Here is a 25,714-nt window from a genome sequence, read left to right as displayed (position 1 = left end):
GTGTGTGTGTGTGTGTGTGTGTGTGTATCCTCTGTGTCCATCTCCCCGCAAGGCGATTCTCACAATATTTTCTCCCCCTCTGGCAGTGTGTTCCTGCTTGAATAAAACAAACATTTATCAAGGAATCACAGCCTGAGACACACAATCTTAATATAATCTACAAGTAAATGAGCTGCTAATAATAATAATAATAATAAAAATAATAATGTATAAATAAAAAATATTTACCACATCACTGCAAGACACAACACTTGTGCTTATTTGCATTAGGTTTACCTGTCCCTGTTGTTATTCGAAAGGACAGGAAGACAGGCTGCAAAAAGTGACATACACACACACACACACACACACAAAAGCGTGTTAATCTCAGTTCACTTTTTCCAGGTTCATCGTGCGCGCACACGCACGCACGCACACTACATGCATGTATGGACTATGCACATCCTGGTGCTAACTACAGCGGACGCTCCTAAAACACAGCTCAATGTCATTTTGGCGTGTGTGTGTGAGCCCCGACCTGGTCAGCTCACACACACACGGCAGTGCTCACTGTAGGAGTCCGGGCCACACTGACCAGTCTGTGTCTGACCCAGTCTGAGCGTCCAGGGTGGGGGGTCTTAACACACACACACACCACACACACACACACACACATAGTAGGTGGATAGAGTGCCTTTACCTTGTGGTCCCCCATACAGACATTGGGTCCTATGTTGTCGTAGCTAATAGACTTGTCCTCACCGTCGGGCTAAAAGAACCGAGAAACAAAGACCAATGAAATCAGGAGGACCAAACGGCCACACAGCGAAAACCATTCACCATCAACGCTGTAACACAGAGGGGTGTAATAATTCTTCACCAACACTAAAGGGGTTTAATAATGCAACATCCAAAATGTAATGCAGAAATGTTTAATGACACTGTAACTCCAAAAGGTTTAATAAATCACCCAACAATGTGATGTAACGCACTGTAACGCGGAGGGATTTATTAATGATGCAACATCCACACTGAAAAGCTGACTGTTTAATAAAGAGTCAGGGATTTAAAGCCTGTACATGCATATGTACAGAAGGAGTTACATTTCTTTGAAATTCTATTCAACATACAAGTGCAGTTAGGTTAAACTTTAAAATGATTAAAATAAGTTAGTGAGGACTTAAGTGTGTGTACAAATATGAATGGGTGGTAGTAGCCTAGTGGGTAACACACTCGCCTATGAACCAGAAGACCCGAGTTCGAATCCCACTTACTACCATTGTGTCCCTGAGCAAGACACTTAACCCTAAGTTGCTCCAGGGGGACTGTCCCTGTAACTACTGATTGTAAGTCGCTCTGGATAAGGGCGTCTGATAAATGCTGTAAATGTAAATGTAAATGAATAAATATTACCTATGCATTTGCAACGTCAAAAGAAAATGTGCAAAGAACAAAAAAAATTACAGTATGAGGACAAAAATTACAGTGTAACTACGCAACATCCACACTGTGACGCTGAGGCATTTAATAACTACACAACATCCACACCGTAACATCGAGGTATTAGTTATCATGTAACATCCACACTGTAATGCTGAGAGGTTTAATTATTACACAACATGCACACTGTAAAACTGAGGGGTTTAATAACTATGCAACACCCACACAGTAACATCGAGGCATTAGTAATTAGTACTCGTGTTACATCCACACTGTAATGCTGAGAGGTTTAATTATTACACAACATGCACACTGTAAAACTGAGGGGTTTAATAAGTACGCCACACCCACACTGTTATGCTAAGGCAATAAATAACTACGTAACACCCATACTGTGATGCTGAGGAGTTTAATAACTACGCAACACCCACACCGTGATGCTGAGGAGTTTAATAACTACGCAACATCGACACTGTGACGCTGAGGCATTTATTAACTATGCAACACCCACACTGTGATGCTGAGGAGTTTAATAACTACGCAACACCCACACTGTGATGCTGAGGAGTTTAATAACTACGCACCACCCACACCGTGATGCTGAGGAGTTTAACAAATGCGAAACAGTGGTCAACATTTCAGTTAAATGTACAACCCAGCTGCTGTTATTTAAGAACATAAACATGATTATTAATATCTAGAGCAGCAGCATGAGATTTAAGTGTCTTAGTGTTTTGCATTTAATTTCAAATAACAAAAGTAATTTGGGTCAAGTGGGCAAAAAACTGCTGGAGGTCATTAAAGGGCTTTTCCTGCCACTTTCTTTGAACTAAAAAAACTTAATTGCTCTAATAAGCAGCCTCCATTGTTGGGCTCTGTGGTGCCTCCGAACTAGAAGAAAGGAAGTAGTTGGAAGTGTGGCTGAAAATGAAGTTCAACCCAAGCCAACCACGCACCGGTACATGCAGCTACATCTGCATATACACACACACACACACACACACACACACTGTCTCTCTCCGCTGCCGGCCTGCCACGCTCCAGCTCTTTCCCATCAGGCCCAGGAGAGCAGCGCTCCCAGCCTCGGCATCCCAGAGCTGGGATACATTCATCAAAACGCCGGCGACATCATTTACAAAGGCAGCATAAAATTGTGGCTTTTTCGGCCCGCGTAATCTTTAGACAGATAAACAAATGACGGGCGCGCCGCCATGGGAGGCGTGCCACTCGCTCGGCTGAGCATTCATTACCCCGCGCCGCAGCTCCGCGACGCGCCAGCCTGCCAGCGGCCAACCTTTGGTGTGTTAGGGCTCGGCAAGCAGAAAATAACATGATGGCGAGTTAACGGAGCGAGGCATGATCGATGGTGCCAAGCTGAGGCCTGTTTACAGGCCCATGTCTCAACAATCTGTACCGTTAGTGTTTGTGAGAGAGAGAGTGAGAGAGAGAGCGAGAGAGTCTGAGATGGAGGAGGGGGGGGAGGGTTCACATCATGATTAACTTTTCATGGCTTATAATGGGCCACATAGCAGAAACTAGCATTAGAGGTGTGTGTGTGTGTGTGTGTGTGTAAATGACTTTTTAATATCGTTGAATGTGTGGGTTTTTTTCCCATCTGATTTTCAGAATGTTGATCTTGAACAACAAAAAATCCAATGAAAACAAGCTTTTCTCCACCTCATCAGTGCTACCAAGCTTCAATATGTGGTGCAGTTCAGAAGTGTCCACCTGAAAAGTGCCTTCCTATTCTAGTCATCCGGTGATCTATTTCATCTTAATTATTTGAATTTAACTTAATTCATACAATTTTTATTCTTACATCTCCTATAACTTTTAAAGTCAGGTATTGCACTACAACAAGCATTTCATTACACTTATGATTATTGTTTGTGATAAACAGTAAAAAAAAAAAAACAGTGAAAAAAAGTTCAGGGTGTAATCTGGAATAAATTAAAGGCCACAGTCGCTAAAACAGGAGAATCGAATAGCACTGATTATCTGGTTGTCATGGCGACTGTCAAGCGGTAGGTGTGTCGGACCGCAGGTGAAAAGTCGCTTTGAAGCTGATTCTACACGAGACTGGGGTAGAACATCTCCGGCGTAGCAGGTCTGGGGGGACTGGCTGGCTCGAGAAGAGACCAGCAACAGATCTGATGAAATCGTCCATACGTCAAGACAAAGCCAGGCAGGTGGTTTAATGCTGAGGCTGATCAGTCATTTCACGCATTTTGTTCAATATTCTAAGCACTGATGGATAAACTGAAGCACTGCAGGGCAGCAGATCGGCTGGGACCCCTGGTCCAGGGCGGCGCAGATTTGCACGACGCAATCCGGCTGCCGCTGTTAACTCTTCGAGGGAGGGGGGGCTGAGCAGACGGGGGCAGATCTGCGCAGCTTTATAAAGCTTTATAGAGCCGCTATGGCTGACTGGCACTCAATAAGCGTCGGGTCGTATATACTGCTGCTGTGGACCCTGGGCTTATAACTGGAGATGAATATTCACACGTGGCAATCAGCCCATCTGCCTTCTGGCACCACAGAAGAGGGAGGGAAAGAGTGGAAATGGGTAAATATTCAAGACAGAAGTGAGGGGGGGGATTTATTTAGATTTTTGGGGGTTTTTAAATTAAAAGAAATGAAAGGATTAAGAAACCCAACATGTAATTGTTAAATAAAGAGATGCCGTTTAGAACCTAAGCTCACCTTTGCGACCAGATCCTTGGCTGAGGCAGACATCAGGATGCGGTCACACCAGGCGGGGCATCGAGTGTTCATGTACTGTTTTCCCTCGTTGTGGTCTTCACTGTACGGGTAGCTGAACGTGAGCAGAAACACAAAAATCAATGATGAGACGGTTCGTGCTCCCTGTTTTCAACCCGCAGAGCAACTGTACAGCTTCTGATGAGGTGATCTGGGGTGATCAGTGTTCAGTAAATAATCACAATATTAAAAAAAAAAAAGTCCCACAATCCTTTATTAGCTAAAACTGACATAACACATTTTTGTTATAATCACACCAAACAGCCAAAGGTTTAAAGATACATATGTAATACAATAATAAGCAGATTTGTATTAATTTGTATTAATTCTATGGAAGGTATGACTGATTTAAAACAAAATAACTAGCAAGCACTGTTAATTCTTAAGACTAAATTGGCATTCAAAATCAATTTTCTTAAATGCAAACGCATCATCTCATCATTCTGAGGTTGAAATTTCATATTACTAGTGACCGCTAAAACTGACCATTCCAGAACCTGGTTCTTCTGGTTCTGTTTGAGAGGAAAGTGTGCATCATTAGAACACCAGCCTACTCCAGTAAAACGTAGCGACTCCCCGGCGTCATCAGAAAGACATTAGGAGGGTAAAGAGGGGCTGGCGGAGATCATTCCAGAGGAGGAGAAGCCACTGAGCCGACACAGATTTACATTGTTGAAAATTCAATTTGGCCCCCGGCAGCACATGAACATGCAATGGCTTTACACGGCCCACAATCCAATTTGTTTAGGGTTTTTTTTTTTTTTTTAAACCACCCCCCACAATGGGGCTCAAAGCGTGGATGGGTTTTGTTCATAAAATGAAACCAATTTGCTCCTTCACCGGCACCGAGTGCAGAATCGTGTCTTTATACTGTAACGATGAACACTTCAGACAAAGGTTAGTCGTGAAGAGATGATAAATCACACACACACACACACACACACACCAAAACAGCATGTTTACACAGGAACCTAATGATGATTTAATGCTTGCAATTACACCACAGAACCGTTTGTGCATTGAGCTGCACTCGCTAAGCCTTTTTACCAGAAACAACTACCTGGTAGTAAGTAAACCTTCACGTCAGTTCCCTTACACCCCTCTACCACCTAATAAAGTGTATTAGGTGGTAGAGGGTGTAACGGAACTGATGTGAAGGTTTACTTATGAGTTCCATCAAAATCACCACCAGTTGTCTTTATTACATTGCCTCAAATCCAAAACTTCCCAGCACCTTTTATAATTTTTTTTTTTTTTTAAAAGCCATGCATATAGGCATGCAAAGTTGATATCAATGCAATAAACAGCTTTTGTGGCAAAATAATGTGTTACTACAGACAAACACGGCTTAAAATATTTAAAATGGTTGAAATAAAAAAATTGCAGCATATGCCAGCACCTGTAATATAAGTACAGTAGACTTATTATAATGAACAGGTTGTGTTCCATAAAAAAAAAAGTGAAAATGTTATTATGCTGAATTGTTCTGCTCATGACACATGATGTCATGTGTTGTCGACACCGATCATATTGGTCACCGTTTCCAATAAGCGCAATTCGGCCAAGTGTCAGCCTGTGTTTGCATGGTGCTCTTCCAAGCCAACAGCCCCAATCGCGCAGCAGCGGTGCAGGCAGGGGCCAAGCGCCTTTTAACGGCGCATTGGCTGGGCAAACAGTCGGGAGCGGTAAACAGAACCCGTGCGACAGCTGCTATTTCTGAAGAAAAAAAAAAAAAAAAAAAAGTGTTCAAGTGTTGCCCTGGTGACCGGAACACCATAAGGGTCAGTGCTGCGGATAGCAGGGAGAGGTGGGGAAAGTGGTGGCGGTGGAAGAGACTTTTTTACAAAAAAAAAAAATGTGGAAGGGGCGGTCACGTCCGGGCCAGCACTGGCCGCCACTGACCGGGTGGACAAACAGGACCCAGTCAGGGGTCTTTGCAGAATGCCTGAGCCCAATTAGCATTGATGGTGCATTAAGCAAGTGGAAATGAAGGTTGGCCTTTTTGGTATGCTAAAAAGGGCGCCATAGGATGATCCCGGGATGAAAGAGAACAGGAAGAATGAGTGAGTGAATGATACTGTGGGATAGAGAGCGGAGAGGAGGATAGAGATGCAGCCGGTGTGGGAAAAAAAGGGAAACTGAAGAGGAGACGGGGGGGGGGGTGTTAAGAAGCCATCAAAGTGGGATGAAGTAAGCAATCTGCAGGGGGGGCCACACAAACTACTGCTCATTAGGGCCATCGCCGGGGGGGGACGCTCATCACAGACTCGCGTGACTCAGGTGACTTTGCAGACTGTTACTGCTGCACTGAGGACAGATACCCGTCTCTCAGGCCAATGACAATTTGAGTCCAGTCTAAGCTCGGGCTTTTGTAACAATTATCTTAAACATGGGTTCACTTATTTATTAAAAAAATTTACGAGACCGCCCCCCTCAGATGGTGATTACCGGCCTTATAAGGCACAAGGCAAACAGGCGTGCGGCGCTTGCGGCGCCGTGATTAATACCCGTGATTAGGGCGTTCACAGGCTTATCTCCGAGAGCAAACATGGCCGCTGGGCGTGAGAACCGGAGGCCGTCAGCTCCTATCAACTCCTCGCTGCGGGCAGAAGACTAATTAGGCTAATTAATGAGCGCGCTCTTATAAAAGCCAACAATCGGCCACCTGTGTGCCGTGAGCGCCGTCGCCTCCCGTGTGTGCTCGGTTGGGAAGTGTTGGGAAAGCACCTGTTGAGAAATGGCCCGTTTCTGATTTGTTGTCGTCGTCCCCGCCGGCTCTCCCTGGGCAGTGGCCCTGCCTCAGGCTGGTATATAAAGGACCCGATTGGAGCCATCCTGTGGTTTAATGTTTGACTGGCTGCTGGCTTTCCGGTTAATGTCCGCCTTCCTTTGGCGGCATGTGTTTTGAGGCCTAACGTGACCCCGTCCAGAGGAAGTGCACCCTTCATGATTCATAAAATGCCTCGAAATATTGGCATAAAAGCAACAAATCAAGCACAGTGCTTAATGGGGGCAATATAAACGCATGAATTCAGCCGGTGCTACGAGACAAGACCTTAAACAAGGCATTATGTCAGTAGCCTGTCTGGCCAGGAGCGACCAGGAGGAGGCGTTAGTCAAACCGCGACCACTCCCCTCTGTGCAGCACATGTTTGTTTGCTGTTGTCAGGGAAAAGGGACAAAACACTACACTGGATGTGATTCCAGAAACATGGGAAGTTATTAACTGTGCAACTGAATCCAATTATGAAGCGTTAAAGCCCCCCCCCCCTTACCCTCCCCCATGGAAAACCACTGGAATACAAAGGATCCTATTCAGCAGCCCGGACAAGTGTCCATCTGACACTACTCGCCACCAAAGGGCGGCTGTAACATCCATATTATTTCACCCTGATGACCCGAGGCTGTGATGACGGCCCGTTCCGGGACTGAATGTTGCAGTGAGCTGGTTCTTCATCCAGGCACATCTGGCCCAGTCTATCGACGGTCGCGTGGCCTTTACTGATGTGAAGAGCGAGCCGTTATGACGCCTCTTTTGTACAGAATAAGAACCTCTGCGTTCTCAATTCCTGGCCTGTGGTGCATCCCACGGGGTGACATCACTTCAACACGAGCCACTTTTCACTAATTATTTCTGATGGCCAGAAGATGATCTTTAATGATGTTTTAGGTTTTTAAAAAATGTTTAAAAAGGGAGGCGCCTGTATTTCTGACTGAAAGCTGTCATGCACTTAAGCCCCTCGCTGTCACACACCAGGTGTCCATCTCCTCCTCCCTCTTTCCCGCATCCTCCACACTCCCAATGCCCCTTGTGCACAGGGTATGTCAGTGGACATCAAAAACGCGACCACGGCCACTTCAAACACGCAGATCATCAGCGCTTTACTTCATGCATCCTGATGGGTGAACTAGACAATGTGACATTAGTAAATAAGCACTGAGGCCCTAAATAGCACCAAGAAAACGATCTCGATTGTCTCCTTAGATCTGCACGAATGCTTAAAATGAGGCTGTGGCCTCCTTTTCCGCAACAAAACACTTATAAATAGTAGCAGATTTAAGCTTGTGGTTTTGACTGTGTTCTGCGCTGGGTCATGTTATAGTTAATTTGGAATATTTTCATCTAGCAATAAATCAAATAATCTAAATATAAATAAACGGCACAAGCTACTTTAATTAATTGCCATGTTCCAGTGCCCCCCTCCATCTAATAAAAATAGTTGTGTACACTCTTTTGCAAAATGGCTTATTTCTCTGACCAGCCTGTAGACTCAGCAGAAAGAGTTCATTTCAAATTTCTCATGTAGGACCAAATTAAGCCTCGTCCAACCAGGCTTTAAAAGACAAAAGACGCAACACCAAGGAACGTCTTCAGAACATCAGAGATTTTCACCACCTTCTATTCATCATGCCATGTTTGGTGTTGCGCACCTTCTGGTTTCCCGTTAGTCACCAAACAGTGAAAAGATAACTCTACAACGCAGTAAACAGCGCCCGCCATAAACTCCTGACCCCAGCGATCACACCCGCCCGACCCTGTCTAGACTTGGCAAACAGATAAGACACGGGACTGGAGCCATCCGCCCTGTCAAAGGCATTTTTCTTCCTTCGGTTTCCCTCTCGCTCTTTCTGTGAGGTGAAATGAAAGTGCGGCATCAGCTGGGAGACGCCAGTCCCACTTTTTTTTTCTTCCCCCGTCTCTAACCCACTTACAGGAACAGAGAGACCCCCAATCCCTCGCTCCCTCTCGCTCTCCTCCAAATTCTCTCCGGCTCGGGCCCTGATTGGATTTGCCCATTGATTTTACACGGCAAACGAGCGCAATAAAATCACATAACAACTCGGGCAAATGCACTTCCTTTAGATCAATCACAGCAGATCAATCGAGCCGCGCTTCCTGGACCCTCCTGCCAGGGTTCACACAGCATCACACAGACAAAAAGTTCAAAAATAAAAAAAGTACCATTGTGCCCTTCCTCAGTGTGTGTGTGTGTGTGTGAGCGTGTGTGTGTTTCATTGCTGGCTCCAGGTCCTCTTTTGGCGCGACACAGCCAAATTCCACACAGCTGCGCGCCGGTGCTTAGTCCTGTCACAACAGACGCTGACAGACGGCCTCCCGAGGGTGAGAGGGATGAGAGTTTGCAGCTTGTAGCGCATTCTTTAAATACACTTACACAGAACGTGGAAAAACGGAACGGAGCGTGGTCCCACCCCTTCCTGAAACCGAGCGGTGGGAATGAGCAGGAAGTTCGGCCTGCTGTCGGAAACCAAACTGAGAGGTGGACTGGCCGGTGGTGGGAGTCTCTACACTTGTGTATAATTATGTGTATAATTAAAACCCATCCCACAATATGACAGCCCTAAACATTATGTACAAAAAGATTATGTCTCTGAATAAATAATACATTTTTGTTTTGCTTTGTATTTGGCTGTAATTGCATTATTGCATTCACACACCTTCTTCAACGTGACCAGATCAGGCAGATCCCACCCAACAAGGAAAGAAGTGTCCTCCCACAGAAATAGAACATCCTCTACTCGTGTTGCTCCACATTTATTTTAGATTTTGTGTGACAAATTGGTTCAACTGGTAAATGAAAGCAAGAAATATACTACGTTCCAATAGTAAAATGTGAAATAGATAAATAAGACCGAGTGACCTCCGCGTCATCTGAAACCGCCCCAGCAGGTTTCCACTTCAGATTACTGGACCTTCAGCGTGTTTGATGCTTGACTGGATGTAGAGTTCATAGTTTCCGTGTGTCAGCAGACGCTCCAGTCATTGAACAAAATAAACACACTAATAAATGCGTGTTAATGTGTATGACTGCATTAGCGCCGTGAAGTGTGTGCGTGTTGGTGCGCGCGTGTGTGTGTGTGTGTGTGTGTGTGCGCGACCCCCCCTCCCCTGCTCTAGTGTTAATGGCAGTAATAGGATCACAGATGGCGAGGGGCTGTTCCAGGGCAGGAGGTGTGATGAAGAACAATCACTGTGTGCTTGATTGCTCACACTGTGCAAGACTTAACTGGGAGGGGTGTGTGTGTGTGTGTGTGTGTGCCTGTTTAACTAGACCGTTCCCCTTCTTCTTTGACTGCTGGCGGTACAGTGAATGGCAGCAGACACATGGCGTTGGGCAGATATCATCTCCTATAAAACTGGACCGCCGCGTCAATTCATCATCTCCCCACTCGTGTCCCAGCAGCATCTGCATATGCCCGCTGTGCCCGCCGCCGCCGCCGCGAGACCACCCTGCGTCCCAACCTGAGAGATGGATGGGAGCCGGAGCCGGAGAGTGTGGAGGAAAGATAAATCCACCTGTCAGCTGCGCAATGCCACGGAAACTTTGCCGTGATTAAGACCTCAAGTCATGATGCGAGGAGGGAAACACACACACACACACACACACACACACACACACACCGCCCTTTCCCCCTACTGAACCACTGAAGCACATTATCAAGTAATTATTGTTTGATTACAGCGTTTCATTATCTAAGCTGATTAAGCTAGCCCGGACGCCAAAGGTCAATCGCTATTAGCGGCAGCCCGCGCCAAAAAAGCTGCGCCGCCATGCCTGCTGCCCGAATCGTGTTTACCCTCCCTCTCCCTTTCCTCCACCAAAAGGGCTAATTGTAAATTCATTTGTTTGAGGAAGACGATATGGCGCGCACCCCTCTGACCCCTCTCTCCCCCCTGACGAATATTAAGGGCTCCACATTCGTGCTGGCTGACACACAAAGGGATGAAATTCCCCGCAGGGGCTGAGCAGATACACATCTACACACACGTGCCCACATCAGCCAGAGAGAAAAACTACAACGAACTACGGCAATTATCATACACACCTAATACAAACCAATCACGCAAATCAAACACAGCAATAATCATATACACCTCAATTAAAATCCTCAAACCAATAAAAAAAAAAAGAACAAACATCAAACATTACTACCAATTACAACCAATCAAATACATAATTTACATTTCTTATCTAGAGTGACATAAAAGCATAAGTGCTTTAAAATGTCCATTATTGTAATCCCTCATTTGATTCAATAGGAACCATTCTGGAAATACCATTAGTTTAATAATAATAATAATGATAATAATAATAATAATAATATTTTTTATTATATATGTATGAGGCCTTTTAATAGAAGTATCTCCTAAAAAGAAAGCTTTAAGCTTTTGTTTCAAGATCTTCAGTTACTCGGCTGTTCTAACATCAAGAGGGACTTCATTCTGCCACCTTTAGAGTCACGACTGAGAAGAGTCCCCAAACCATTAAAAACCATTAAAAGTCCAAATGCAGCAATTAACAGCATCATTTAAAAAACAAGAAAAATCAAGACCAAATCAAGCCCAACCACATCACAAATTGAATCAAACCACCAAATAAATCATACAAAAAACAACAACGAACACAGACATTTTATATGATAATCTTGACAATATGAAGTTTAATGGTGTGTTTTATGTTCTGTACCACGGTAAAAGGTAAATGTAAGGGATGGTGGCAGAAATGTACAGGTACACACCACCATTTTTTATCAGACCACAGGTAGACTGGACCAGGTAGGATTGGCTGAGAGAAATCCTGGGCATGACTTTCTCTCATACTGTCATAAATCTAATGCATGTTCCAGCTTAAGGTCATGTGACCAGCTTCTATTGGACAAAAGTTTCATCACAGACAACAAATGCTTCTGAGGAATCATCCTTCCCTCTCACATACAGGTACTGCTGTGATGATCTACTGACCACTGATCACACCACATAATGCCGCCTAATGCTTGTTGGTTTTAATGAAAAGTGCACAATTAGCCCATAATAAGGTTCTACTGCCGATAGAACAGTGAGCGTATGTGACGCACCTGGGAGGAAAGGAGATCTCCAGCTCGTGTAGCCGCTCCTTGAACACAGAAAGCTCCTTGTCGAACTCTAAAAGCTGTGAAGAGATAAAAGAGCAGTCAGTACGAGCGACATCCTTCATTCAACTCAACTCAGAAACACACAAATCGAAATGTGTGTGTGAGTGAGCATATATCTATAAATATATTAATATACATATATACACCACAAACATTTTTCAGCAAACAGAAATGCAACTTTATGGAGACTCTGTGTGTGTTTGTCCATGCAAAATTCTCTGTTCTGGTCTCTTGCTTGTGCTTGTGTGTGTGGTTCTGTCCCTCTGCTCTGACAGTCTATCTGGTGGGTCTTCATCAATCATGTCCCTTCTCCCAGCTGTACACACTGTCTCTTTACCATCCCAACACACACACACACAGCCAGCCATAAATCATATCTGAGAAGTGTAATTAGCAGTTTCTTGTACACATTAATTATCTGTGAGAGGAACAGGTAGTCATGGGGTTCGCATCGCTGCCCCCCCCCAAAATGATTGTCAGGTGTCAGTACCAGGCCCCGCCTCTATAAGTTTAGGAATTTAATGGATAATTACAGGCAAAGCCTAGTGGGCAATACAGAGTCCAGCTACATCCGCTAAAAACAGATGAGGAATTAAAAACATAAAACACAAATAATTTTACATATTACCACAAAAACATCTTACAAATACAGAAAAAAACCTGCTGAATGAAATTTACGGCAAAGTGCTGTTACCAGACTACAGCTCTATTCCAGTCATGGCATAACATGCAGTGCATTTATATTATATATAGAATGGATATTTTCTTATGTTATGCCCCTTAAGTGAAGCTGGTTGTGGCACTAAGAGGGGATGGATGGATGGATGTCTGAAAGCAGAAGCAGTGTGTGTGTCAGTGCCTGTGTGTGAGTTCAGGGGGCAAGAGCGCTGCATTCATCAAACCGCTGAGGGGGCTGGGGTGGACTGCAGAAGGAGCCCCCCCCCCCCCACACAAACACCATGCTCCAACACACACACCGTACGCCTGACAAACTGAGAGCGTGTGACCGTATGGTTAAAGCCACTGACAACAAATAGGCACAGGGCAGCATGAATCAGAACCTGGCAGACATGCAAAATTATTTGCAATAAAGAAATTAATACATGAAATGCACTCTGTGTGCAAGTGCGTTATTTTTAAGCAGGTAAGAAAAATCCCCCATAAAAACGTGGCAGATGACCAGGGTTGAAGTACATTAGATGGCTTGTGTGTGTGTTTGTTAGCACTGAGTAATTCATTTAAGACAGGAGTGGGTGTGTGTGTGTGTTGGGTCGCACTGGAAAAACCTGAGAGCTGAAATTTCACACTACATTTCATCCCGGGTCAATTAAGCATAATGATTTGCTGGTCTGGTAGGTCAGCAGATAAAAAAAATATATATATGGCAGGCGGAGCTTCATCTAGGTTCAGGGCCTCCCGGCGCTATAAACCAGGAGCAGTTTATCAACGGGAAATGACCTTGGAGTTGAGCAGCGGCAGGAGGGTCAAAGCCGAGGAAAACAGAGGAAATGACGATGGTTGAAGTGTGTCCGGAGAAGGGAAATCTCGGGGTCTTTCATCACCAAACTCAAGAATTTTCAAGAAAAAAATTAAACAATTCTGCGCCTTAATTGTGCTTTGATTTATATGACACAGGGAAAAAAATTAAATTCTCTTCTGACAACACCAGCAACCATTAAAAGCCATCAATAAATGCTAAGGTCAGAGGTCATTTAATTTTATTTTTATGCCCAGCACTTCATAACAGCTCCATATTTTCCCATCCTTTTTTAACCCCTCCCACCTATCCTAACGTAACGATAGACCTTTTTATTTACAGGGATGAAATATGGCTATGTACAGGTCATTTTGACGAGCAGGGAGCCCACGCACAGAATTTAATTTCTGAATTTAAATTGGCACGCAGTGCACAGTGTGGTAAGAGGTGACGGTGCCAGCAAATCACAGCCGTGTTTTGTTTTGGTACTTTTTTGACACTTCTTCATTGACACTTGAGCAACGCTTTCCCTTCAGATGGTGAAAGCCCAGACTGAGGAGGGACTAAAGGGAACACTTAAGCAGCTCAATGTAACTCCAGGTCAATCATTTCAATTCTGTTAAAAGACAACAGATGGAAATGATAGGCAATTAGCAAGACGTCCTCAATAAAGGCGTGGTTCTGCAGGTGGAGACCACAGACCACTTCTCAGTTCCAATGCTTTCTGGCTGATGTTTCGGTCACTTTAAAATGCTGGTGGTGCTTTCACTGTAATGGTATCAGGAGACGAAGATGACTTCGACACAACGGAATGTGTCCTCTGCCTTTAACCATCACCCTTAGTGAAAAGACTATGACATGAAAGACATGAAAGACACCCGGGGAGCAGTGTGTAGGGACGGTACTTTGCTCAGTGGCACCTCTGTGGCACCTTGGCAGTTCAGGATTCGAACCGGCAACCTTCTGATTACAGGTTCGTTTCATTACCCGCTAGGCCACCACTGCCCAAAGCATGGTCTGCCCAAAGTACAGTAAACCAGCAAAGCAGCATATACTGTTTGCTTGGAATCATTTTCACGGAATGTGAACTTGACCAATGCGGTTCAGCAGAGATTTTGTTAGTCTCCTCAAATAGCTCAGAGCTTCAAAAAGAGTGATGCGGGTTAATTTCGTCTCTTTATAAACCGAATGACAGCATGGCCTTGGCTGTGCTTACCTTTCTTTTGTTTAATATTTCCAATAAGGAGATCTGACAGATAAAATACTGACCGAGTTGGAGTTGCAGGGTTTATTTCATATATTTATTTTAATGTCCTGTAAAAGGGTCGGGGGGAGGCAAAAAGGAGACGCAGGCCTGAGAACGGGGCGTGACATTAAAGGACAGAAAACTTCATCACTCCGAGCCCCACCTCCCCACGCCATCCCAACTCCACCCACCTCCCGCGCGCGCCAGATACAGTCCCAATAAAGACACACTGATATAAAATCAATACCCAAGCTGGGCAGGAAGCCGGGGGGTGAATCTTGAGGGTGCGTGCGCCTGAGTGCAGGTTCGGGTGGTGGGAGGGTACTGTCCCCCGTTCTCCACCCCCCCGCCACCAGAGCCCCGTGCCTGCAAACGGCCCCCAGAAAATTTAATCTTCCCAAATACTCATCAGAGCACTCCATCCTGCCCCTGTGACAGCCGGCGGGATAATTAATTATACAATTTCGATGGGAATATCGACTAAACAAACCTATTAATCATGGCAAAAGTCAATAGGCACGGACACATTCAATCATGTCCCGGCCAATGATTACTCCCTTCAAAATACAATAATTATTTTCGAGAGCTGCCTCGAATTAAATTTCTGTCAGGCTGGTACAAGTCTAGTAGTTGATGAAGGATGCAATGGATGTTTTTTTTTCCCCTCCTCCATGAGCGTGGGGTGCAGGGGACGAACATTTATCCTTCTGGAAAGGTAGTTTGTTTTATAAGGATCATAACATGGTGTGTTTAACTAGACCATGACCATCAGATTATCTCTCATGACCCATTACACCATTTATATTACAGAACTTGAGTCATGTGGAACAGAGAGAGACTCTCTCTCCCACACCACACACACACACACACACAGAGAAAAAGAGAGAGAGAGAGAGAGAGAGAACTCAAAAACGTCAATACATAAAATAAAAGCAGACACACAAGTTCTCCCTCTCAGGCCACAACCAATAATATATAGCAATAAATATAAACCAAAGAGCATACATTTTTCCCTCCATGGAGACAGATGCTCTTAAAGAGACACATGCTCACAGGCTTCAACATTTAAAAAAAAAGTGTTCGCGCGCGTGTGTCTAAAATTGGCTGAACCATCTGTATCTTCTCAACGACACACTTTGTCCTCCGAACACTTTTACCCAGAAAAAAAAAAAAACACAAATCAAATCATCCAGCTGCACATCATCAATGTATTTCATTCAGTGTCCGTCGGCTCCTGCGGGAGATGAGAAATGTTTGGGGATGTGCGCATTCTTGTGGTTAAGAGATTCTTAAAAGATAATCAGATGAACCCTTAGGAAGATGAAATAAACTAAAAACAACTCACCGGGGTGCCATTGTTGTCCCGGAAAACGTTCTGGTTCACATAGCTAAAAAGCTTCTTTTCCAGCTGAAGCACCACCTGAGCAGTTGAGAAGACAGAGACGTGGTAATTCTGTGGTACAGTCGCCCCAATCATGCCAGAATGGAAATGAATGAAGGTTACGTTAGTCGTGCTATGGCAATCGAGACCTGCATCCGAATGCAGAAATTCAGAATTCAGTCATGGTTATAAACACCAGGTGAGAAAAACAATGATAAACAAACATAAGCAAGTTTGGTTTAATGACATTAACTGTTTCCTGTGTTTTAAGTGTTCAGTAATGCCATAATTGAGGAAATTGGGGCAAACACACAACCATGAGTTCTAATTCAATCTACCAAGCAACTTGTTAACAAACTACTAATTGAATGGGAAGTGTTCAACTTGTATATTACAATTTTAATAAAAGTGATCTTGCCGATAAGATCAGTGACTCGCTCTAACAGGCGTTGGTGATCTGCGGTGTGATTGGCTGGGCCTCACCTTCCGGTCATTGTCCATCTCTCGGAAGATGACCTTGTCCACCTCATTGGTGTCAGTGGCCCTGACTGTCTGCATGGTGGCTGAGGAGCACAGACTCTGGTGGAGAGAAACAGTTCAACTGTCAACACGAGGGCTGGAACATTCAGGACACTGTATGAATCCCATCTCAAGAACCACTTTATTTAAATAATAAGAAGACCACTGTGTCTAAAAAGCAAACACCAAAATAGAGTTTAGTTGAAGAATAATAAATCTATTTAACTGCATGAAGATAAATAAATAAACTTTGAACCAGAGCCATGATGAAAGTTGTCCACACAGGAGATGAACTGTTCAGTGAGCCTACAGTATGTACGTAATTAACGTAAATCAAGATTTCCTTCCACCACTAAATGTACCATGCACCTGCACGTTTCAAAAACATGGTTTTGAATATGGATTTTACATTCATTTATGCGGGATGGTAGTAGCCTAGTGGGTAATACACTTGCCTATGAACCAGAACACTACAGAGTCACAGGTTCAAATCCCACTTACTACCATTGTGTCCCTGAGCAAGACACTTAACCCTAAATTGCTCCAGGGGGGGACTGTCCCTGTAACTACTGATTGTAAGTCGCTCTGGATAAGAGCGTCTGATAAATGCCATAAATGTAAATGTAAATTTAATCCAGTTACATTCATCCAGTTGAGCGTGGTACGAAAATCAGCAGACGGTGCAAAGCAAGGAGGAAAAACACACCTTATACTGGTCAAAATAGGACTCTGAACCTCTCTCCCTCGGACACACACACACGCACGCACGCGCACTCATACGCACACTCACTCGCGCGTGCACACACACGCATGTGATCAGGTGGGAGTAAGAATGATTACTCGTTTATTGCTTTTAAGGGAACAACTGATAACAGCCTAATGTACTCATGCAGTATGAAAGGTTGAAACGCAATCCCTTCTGTCCCAGGCCATAAAGGCGGGTAAATCTGAAAACACCGGAGGAAGAGTCTCCCACTCTGCTCCTCTTCATTTCTGGTGGTAGGTAGTGACCCTGTGGACTGTGTGCACAGCTAAACTCCCTTTTGTGGACTCTTTTAACAATTAGTTAAACATTGGACCATCTGTGTTTGAAGAACATTTGAATGGGGTAATCCTGCAGCGTGTGGTTCCCATACCTCACGGTGGGCATGTGGACCTGATTGAAATTCAAAGCACAGATTAGTTAATCAGGTCAGGCCTACATAATGGGCAAAGGGATCAAAACAACAGGACAACAACAAAAAGGGGCCTTTATGGAATTAAATGTCACAAATTGGTCCCACTAGGTCAGACATGGCACCCGGATCAAAAACACTCGCCCGCAAACCTCACCCTCACATCTCATCACACACCCCCTAACACCACCTCCACCACCAAGTTCTCTTTAACTGGTTTCAGCTTTCTGAAGCCGGAAAAAAAACGCTCCATCTTTCACTCATTTGGGTCCTCCAAATGCAGGGTCAATATGCTCCCCTGGCATCCAAATGCTAATGCGCTTAAAGGCGCTTAAGGAGCTTTGTGCGCTGAATAGGCCAAAGGAGGAGAAGGAGAATGGGGAGCGGTGGAGATACTTTCTCTGTCGGAGAGTCATTGTAGCCACCGGTGAAGAAACAATGAGCGGAAATTCATCCTTCTCCTCTCTCGGCCCTCAACCGCTTCGGCGATATAAATTCACAAATGATGCCAAGCGCCATCCATCACGGGCATCAACGTGCACTTATGACGAAAGAACAAAACCTTGTCATGGGAGAAGACATTATCTTATTCAAATTAGCCTTTCGAGTTTTTTGAATGCTACAAGGGTTTGCCTCTCTTTACAATTAACCAGAAGAGCGGAAAAAAAGAACAAGAAAACCTTCTGTCGGCTTCTTAAATCCAAAACTCAGCCAAGCAGAAAACCTTTGCCATTTCAGAGGCTGCCTGCCTGCCTTGATGCACATAACTTATTGAAAGGAAAACTCTTGCATTTTCCACGGTACAGAAACGGACCCCTCTATTCATGTTCAAATGATTCATATAATCCATGGGCATGGCCATAGGCGAAAAAGAACAGCCATGGACAGAGTCACAATACACGAGAACACAATGCATGCCGGGAGTTACAGTATTTTGTAACAGTTTTTTGGTCCCAATACATTAAAAGCATCAGGGATTGGCCAGGACAGGGTGAATTCTCCTTAGGAAAGTGTGTGTTGCAAGGCGTGAGATGGGATCGATCTGTCCACTCGCTTGCTTCCTGACAGTGACTGATCATAGCACTGCGGGCGGCTCCGCTGTCACAGGCCCCGCTGATTGAGCGCCATTGATCGGTGTCGCAGGACATCCCAGTTTTAACAGAAACGTCTCTGCGAAAAAAGTTGGCAAAATGGCTGTCTGTACATCCCCCAAGAATCATTACTTGTGATGTCAGGCCGCACAGGTACCGACCCGCCTTAACAAAGGCCAATTATTAATGAGACCCTCATGCCGCTGCTTTTGGCTCATGCATTTGGAAGGTCAGCCTTGGTCGTGAGTGACCCAAGCACTCACAAACAAGACAAGCGGTGGGCATGAGTTAACCGGTGCACTGAGAGACGAGCATGAGCACAGTGTGTAGTCTCTCTCCTTACCACGGCCCATCAAAACACTGAGCGCTAAATCAATTTTGTCTGGATGCACTCTCACCAGCCGCCCCTCTGCAAATGATATTAACATAATCCATTGGAGGGCAATTGAGCTCTTGATTTGATGTGGCTGAGGGAGGGAAAGAAAGAAAGGGGAGAAAATGGATGGAAGCTAACATTGCCACAAATGAAGATTAAAATGTGCAATTATGGTCATTTTAGAACAGTTTAATTACAGCATTGCACCTTTCTCAGCGTTTTTTTTTTTTTTTTTTCTCGAATGGCTAGGACCTGGGAGATCTGGGAGCATTGGGGGAGGAGACAGGCAGAGAGGACCCTGAGCATCATCGGTGGAATAAGCTCATCAGAATCCATGGAGAAAACGAACTGTGAAAAGATCACTTAATTCAAGCTGCCTCCCGTTGAAAAGAGAGGTTAAAAGCAATCCGGCCCAACACCAAAGCGCAAGAGCCACCGGTCACCGGGGAACCCTTGATTCAGTAAGATAAACAGATGGGAGCCCTGCTCAAAGAGAGCCACCCACAACAGCTACGATGGCCAAAAATGTTTTTCTTACCTTAAATTTTTGCTGACATAACAAACCCAGCCACTGGGGACACATGTGATCATGTGTTCCTTGGTGCCAGTCACAAGCCCATTTAAATGGGGAGGGTTGTCAGGAAATTTCGCCAAATCTTTTGTGCGGCCAACCACACCGACTGATCCGCTGTGGTGATCCCTGACTGGAGCACCCAAAGGGGACAACGACAACGTGCATAAAGTGAAGTAAAACATTGTCACATTTCACTTCCAAATCACATTGGATTTCCTTTGTACTGGACAAGTTTAAAAGCACACTGACTTCAGTGTCTGTTCACTTGATGTTTTTCCACTCCACAGTTTGTTCAAATCATGCGCTTACATGCCATTTAAGAAACCAAGAAGTGGTACTCTTTGGTACTGAGCATGCATTCACTGGTATGTTCTAGTGAAGACCCTAAACACAACTGTAGCTACAAACCTTAAGATATGACTTGCGATCTAAATCATATAAAACAGTGGCTGCAACTTGAAGCACTAGCATAAATTCATCCACTTAATCCTCACAACAGGGTGGTAGTAGCCTAGTGGGTTACACACTCGCCTGTGAACCAGAAGGCCCAGGTTCAAATCCCACTTACTACCATTGTGTCCCTGAGCAAGACACTTAACCCTAAGTTGCTTCAGGGGGGGACTGTCCCTGTAAATTACTGATTGTAATTCGCTCTGGATAAGGGCGTATGATAAATGCTGTAAATGTAAATGTAAAACAACTTAATACAAAAAAATGTCACTTTAGTGTTCTTTACAGCATCAACACATCAATCTACTTCTACCAGTAGCGGGTTATGCCAAGCAGCCTACTGGTCTTTAAACCACAGTGGCTGCGTCCACTGCTCATGACAATTTCACAGTTTTGTAATACCAATGTTACGGATACAAATAAACGGTTGCATCCACATTTTTAAGAACATTAGGCTTTGAGGCAGAGGGTAAATATGCAAGGGAATAAGATAGAGGGGAGTAGTGAGCAGGAACGAGACAAAAGACTAGAGCACGGCCCACTGGCGGATTTAAAGAATCATTCTCCATTAACGGCAGGTGGGTGCAGGGCAGGGCCACCATGTCACAGAGGTGATGGCACTGTCACGTCTGGCCATTACTTTCGCACAGCAGTACGCCAGGTGTGCCAACTGCTCAGCTCATGCCAAGGGGCTGGCAGCGTTCTTGCCTCAATCTCGCCACTGGCTTTAATAGAAAAAAAAAGAATCTGGGTATCAATCTTCCACTCCTGGACAGCCATTACAGTGACCTCATTCAGCTCCATTGCTGGAGACCTTCCAGAGAATTCCACAGCTGGGCGGCCAGCTAATTAATCCCAGTGAATGAGATATATTTATTAATGCTTAAATGCAACCTCAAGTGAATGCAACAATGTGAATTTCACAGCAACACTGTGAAACTAATATGGTCACAGACTGGTCCCACAATTCTTTAAATTAATTATCTGGAAAAAAAAAGTAAGGTCTTTCCAAATAAACCAAAACCCGGACTCATTTTAAATATTTATTAGTGTTTTTCAACATGGCTCCATCAATTCTAGCCATGTCTTTAAATTGGACATTGACCAATTATTCCCCATGTCCTTGTGTGTCATCGGGGCAGAGGCTAGACGAATTCACAAAAAATGCACACGGCACACACCACACACACACACACACAACGCCACACGCACACACGACACACCCACACGCACAGCACACACAGCACACACACACACATCGACACCATTATGATAATTATATTCAGTATCACTGAATATTCTGTCCTGCCAACGTAGAAGATATAAGATAAGGATCTAGGTCCACTCGATCGCTTGTAGGGAAATGCTGATAATCTATCTGTCCCTGATCTGCAGGTTTCATTATAGGTGTGGTCCCTTTATATATAAATTAGGCCCAGTGAATACTTAGGTATAAGCATCTTGTCATTGTCCGTATGGTTGCTGGGAAAAACAATAACATTTTTGTGATTCGTTTTCAATAATACGAAAAAACCACAATTTATAACAGGATGCACACTTTATAACAGGATGCACACTGCTTGCAGAATCCTGATGGTCATATATGGACCAAAATCAGGAATTTTTTGTTGTCCCTCATCTGAAACCTACATTGGCCTGGACAGAAACAACTTCTCAATCTAGATGCCGATGCAATTCATTTACAAGCATTGTCAATTCTAATGTTGAAAATTTTCTTCTGCCATTTTGAGAAGAGGGAGAGTTTTGAGGAGGGAGAATTTGAAAAAGAAGAAGGCGCTTTTGTTTTTTTCAGTCCCAGACTAAGCTGGACACTGAGAAATGAAAGACATTTCCCCTTAAACCCCTTAAAGAGAAAAAAAGGCATTCCGCGCCCACACATCCTACGAGCAACGGACGCACATTTTCCCATCATCCCGCAGAAGTGCTGCATCCATCACAGTGATTTTGGCGACGTAGGGGGTCTTCCAACTACGACGCCCCTTTCTCAAACCCCTGAGCCCATTAAAAATAGTGAGAGGCAGAGTTAGAGGCAACAATATTGCTCCCTATTTATCTGGTCCCATTTTAACATCTGGGAAACTCTCTAAAACAATGGCTGGCCACTGCAAGGGGGTGTCACTTCACCCCTCCACAACACCTCCCCACCCTCCATGGCACGTAAGGGGGTCCCAGCGAAATGCATTTATCCTTTCCATCGAATAATAGACAGGCCACAATCATCCGGGACAACAGGGATGTATATGCGTGGTGGTTTGTGTTGTGTGTGTGAGTGGAGTGAGTGTGTGTGGTATTTAACTCCTGTTCTGGCCCTTTTTTCAGTGCCCCCACAGGACAAATTGCCCAGCTTGGTAGTCTTTCAGGGGCAGTGCAGCGCGAGGAGAATGGGACAGGGCTGAACACAGAGAACAGGCCCATAAAAATTCATCACTTTGACCCTGCCGACCTCAACCCGGGGGTAACACACACACACAATCCTGAGCAGAGGACAACCCCTATGTCACATATAGACATAAACAGTGCAGTGTCACTGTATTTAAAGAAAAACATAAGGAAAAAAAGAAATGCCATGTGTTCACACACCACATAAAATGTTAACACACACACAAACTCGCAACCACACAGTGAGCGGGTGAACAGATGCTTCATTGTCAGCAGGAGAGGGTGTGTGTATGTGTAAAGTGGTTGTAAAAGGAGGACCCTTCATTCCAGCACAGAAAAAAAGAGAGACTATTCCTGACAATCATCGGCACCCTTTACAAAGAGCAGTTACCGGGCTGGCCAATCAGCAGGATCCGCCCTCTATTTCATGCGCGTGTTTTCATCACATCGATCGGAGCAGATGTGCGCAAGGGCTGTTTAACTCTCGGCTCCCCTGTGACCCTCGCAAGGCACTTTGGAGCTTATAGCGCGCAGTACATTAACAGGGCGCCCAACCGACTGAAAACGGCTGTATAATAAAGACCCTGCTTGTCTTGATTACAGGTCTGTTCCCACTATGGTCACTTGCAGAATTTCTGAGTACTGGTACTGTCTCCTGCAGGGACTTGCATGGCAGATGAATTAGATTGTGACCAATCTAATGACCTTTGTGACATCTGTTTTTCAGACCATGTTACACATTCCAGGGAATTATTTAAAAACACAGTGATATTCACCCAACAGAATTATTGCAAAAGAAAAATAGACAAAAAAAAAAGCACAAGCACTGCTATTTAACACATGGATTCTGAATACAATTTGAATACATAGCTGAATACATTTAGGCCAATGTATTCACCGAATTCTGAAGAGAAAGTGATTGTGTTTGTCATACACAGCAAGCACAGCACACTGCGCACACAACAAAACATGTCCTCTTCATGAAAAGCACCTGGGGAACAGTGTGTAGGGACAGTACCTTGCTTAAGGGGACCTCAGTGGCAGTGATGGATCGGGATGCTTCCTTACCTGCTAGGCTAAAACTGGCCCTGTGCAATGCAACTTAAGACATCTGCTTGAAACTTCTAGATGGATATATCTACATGACACAACCGATGTACCTGGAGCAAATAAATGTGGCTGATTTATTTCATATGGTTACTTGCTGCCGGCATCTACTTATCTCTAATCAGGAAGTCTTTTTAACGTCTATTTACTCAAGTCCCCTTAAGCACCTAACACCCCCAGGCCCTTGCACACAAGCATCAGGTTTAATCAGAACGCCACTCAAAAGTGGCTCGCGGGGTCCATTAGGGCGTGCAGAGTGATTAGCGATTAGCGTTGTCTGCTAAACGAGAAGCACTGCCGGAGTTCATTACGGCGCCGATCAATGGAGGTCACGGACCAACAATTAATGACGCCGTAATCCAGGTGCTAACAAGAACGGGTTGAGACAGAAGGAGATCACCACATCAGAAATACCAATCTAATCGGCGTCATCTGAGATCTCCTCAAAGGACACGCCGCCCCCCCACGGGCTATTAACAAGCATCTCGTCTAATCTATAGTGATTAACCCCTAATCCGCAGAGATCAATAATCATTTTTACGCTGACAATGTCTGCCTGTTAACGGCAAAGGCAGACGTGGCCCACGTGGGAAAATAAGACCACTTTGCCGAGACACTAATGCGAGGTACATTTACATCACGGACACAGCTGCCACAAACACAATCTCTATTAAAATGAAATACATTTTTCAAGCCTTGTATTGTTCAAGGTAAATGCCCCTCATTAAATATCAATACAGACATCTCTTTAATGACTTTCTAATCCCTATATTAAAAAAAGTGCCGCTATAGGGACAACGTGCAGTTCACTGATGTTTCATAATAAACAACATTTTACCAGAATATGTACTATATGATAAAACTACAACAAAATATGAAAAGTAGCTCTGATTTCATGCAAATATGATTATCAAGACTGTTTAGTTAGAAGTTACTGAGCAAGAAACTGATATTCAGCTATAATAAACCATATGAAATATCTAGACCCATCTTCTGAAAACAAACAAACAAACAAAATTACTGTTTGTTGCCAAACTCCAGTTTACATGAATGTCTACAACATTTTAGTGAAAATTTGTACGATTTACGTTGCTGTTTATTTCATGCCTGGTGTGCAACTGTTGAAATTCACTCTCCCACAGCGTACAGTGTGAAAGGTGACTGGCACAATGCTGCCCGGATGATTCATCCTCAGCACCACCCTTTCATTTGTGTGCACCATTTCATCCAAATGATGAGTTTGTCCTGGGGCCGACGAGGGAGAGGTTAGGAGGAGGGCAAGGTGCGGATAGGAGACCTACGCTCTGCAGCGTGCTAGGCAACCATTCTGTGGGTGGGGCTTTGTGATCTGTGTCTCTTTTTTGAAACCAATTTTTCATGCCCATCCCTCTGGATGTGACCCTTTAACAGGCTCCTTTATACGACTGACAGCCCCTGCGCAGGACAACATGTTGCTCCTCTGATAGCATGAAATCGGGAACAAAGGCCCCCCTGCTGGGAAGAGGTAGAGGGGATCCGCCGAGGCGCGCTCTCCAACAGCTCGGCTCCCTCCTGCCCACAAACAGATGTTAACCCGGCACAGCCCTTCCCAAGCCCCAGAGAACGCCTCTCCAAAAGCCCCTTACAGGAGAAATGGGCCTGAACTGCATTGTTTTTGCTCCTCCTGCCACCTTCAAGACAAAAGGCCAAGAGACCCTCTATAGTTCAGGCAATATGGCACATCATGGATAAATCAATAAAAGAGTTAAAAGAACAGAAGAAGGAGAAAACAAAACAAAAAAAAACAGTTGAATTAACACAAAACTGG

The 25,714-nt window shown here is 44.5% G+C and overlaps 1 protein-coding gene across 1 annotated transcript in view; it reads right to left on the bottom strand.

Annotated features, from left to right (window-relative positions):
* Positions 1 to 25,714, bottom strand: part of LOC114774305 (type I inositol 1,4,5-trisphosphate 5-phosphatase-like) — a 48,181-nt gene continuing 22,467 nt past the window's right edge. The window contains exons 6-12 of the mRNA XM_028966234.1: positions 16,699 to 16,794; positions 16,180 to 16,254; positions 12,055 to 12,128; positions 4,123 to 4,234; positions 680 to 748; positions 229 to 313; positions 1 to 93 (exon numbers count right to left, since the gene is read on the bottom strand). Of these exons, the coding sequence (XP_028822067.1) occupies positions 233 to 313; positions 680 to 748; positions 4,123 to 4,234; positions 12,055 to 12,128; positions 16,180 to 16,254; positions 16,699 to 16,794 (507 nt within the window). The 3' untranslated portion in view covers positions 1 to 93; positions 229 to 232. The remainder of the gene's footprint in view (positions 94 to 228; positions 314 to 679; positions 749 to 4,122; positions 4,235 to 12,054; positions 12,129 to 16,179; positions 16,255 to 16,698; positions 16,795 to 25,714) is intronic.

The sequence above is a fragment of the Denticeps clupeoides genome, unplaced genomic scaffold (genome assembly GCF_900700375.1).
Source record: "Denticeps clupeoides unplaced genomic scaffold, fDenClu1.1, whole genome shotgun sequence".
In the NCBI taxonomy this organism is placed as follows: domain Eukaryota; kingdom Metazoa; phylum Chordata; class Actinopteri; order Clupeiformes; family Denticipitidae; genus Denticeps; species Denticeps clupeoides.
Note: the sequence above shows the minus strand (reverse complement) of the source record. Positions and strands in the feature narration are given on the sequence as shown.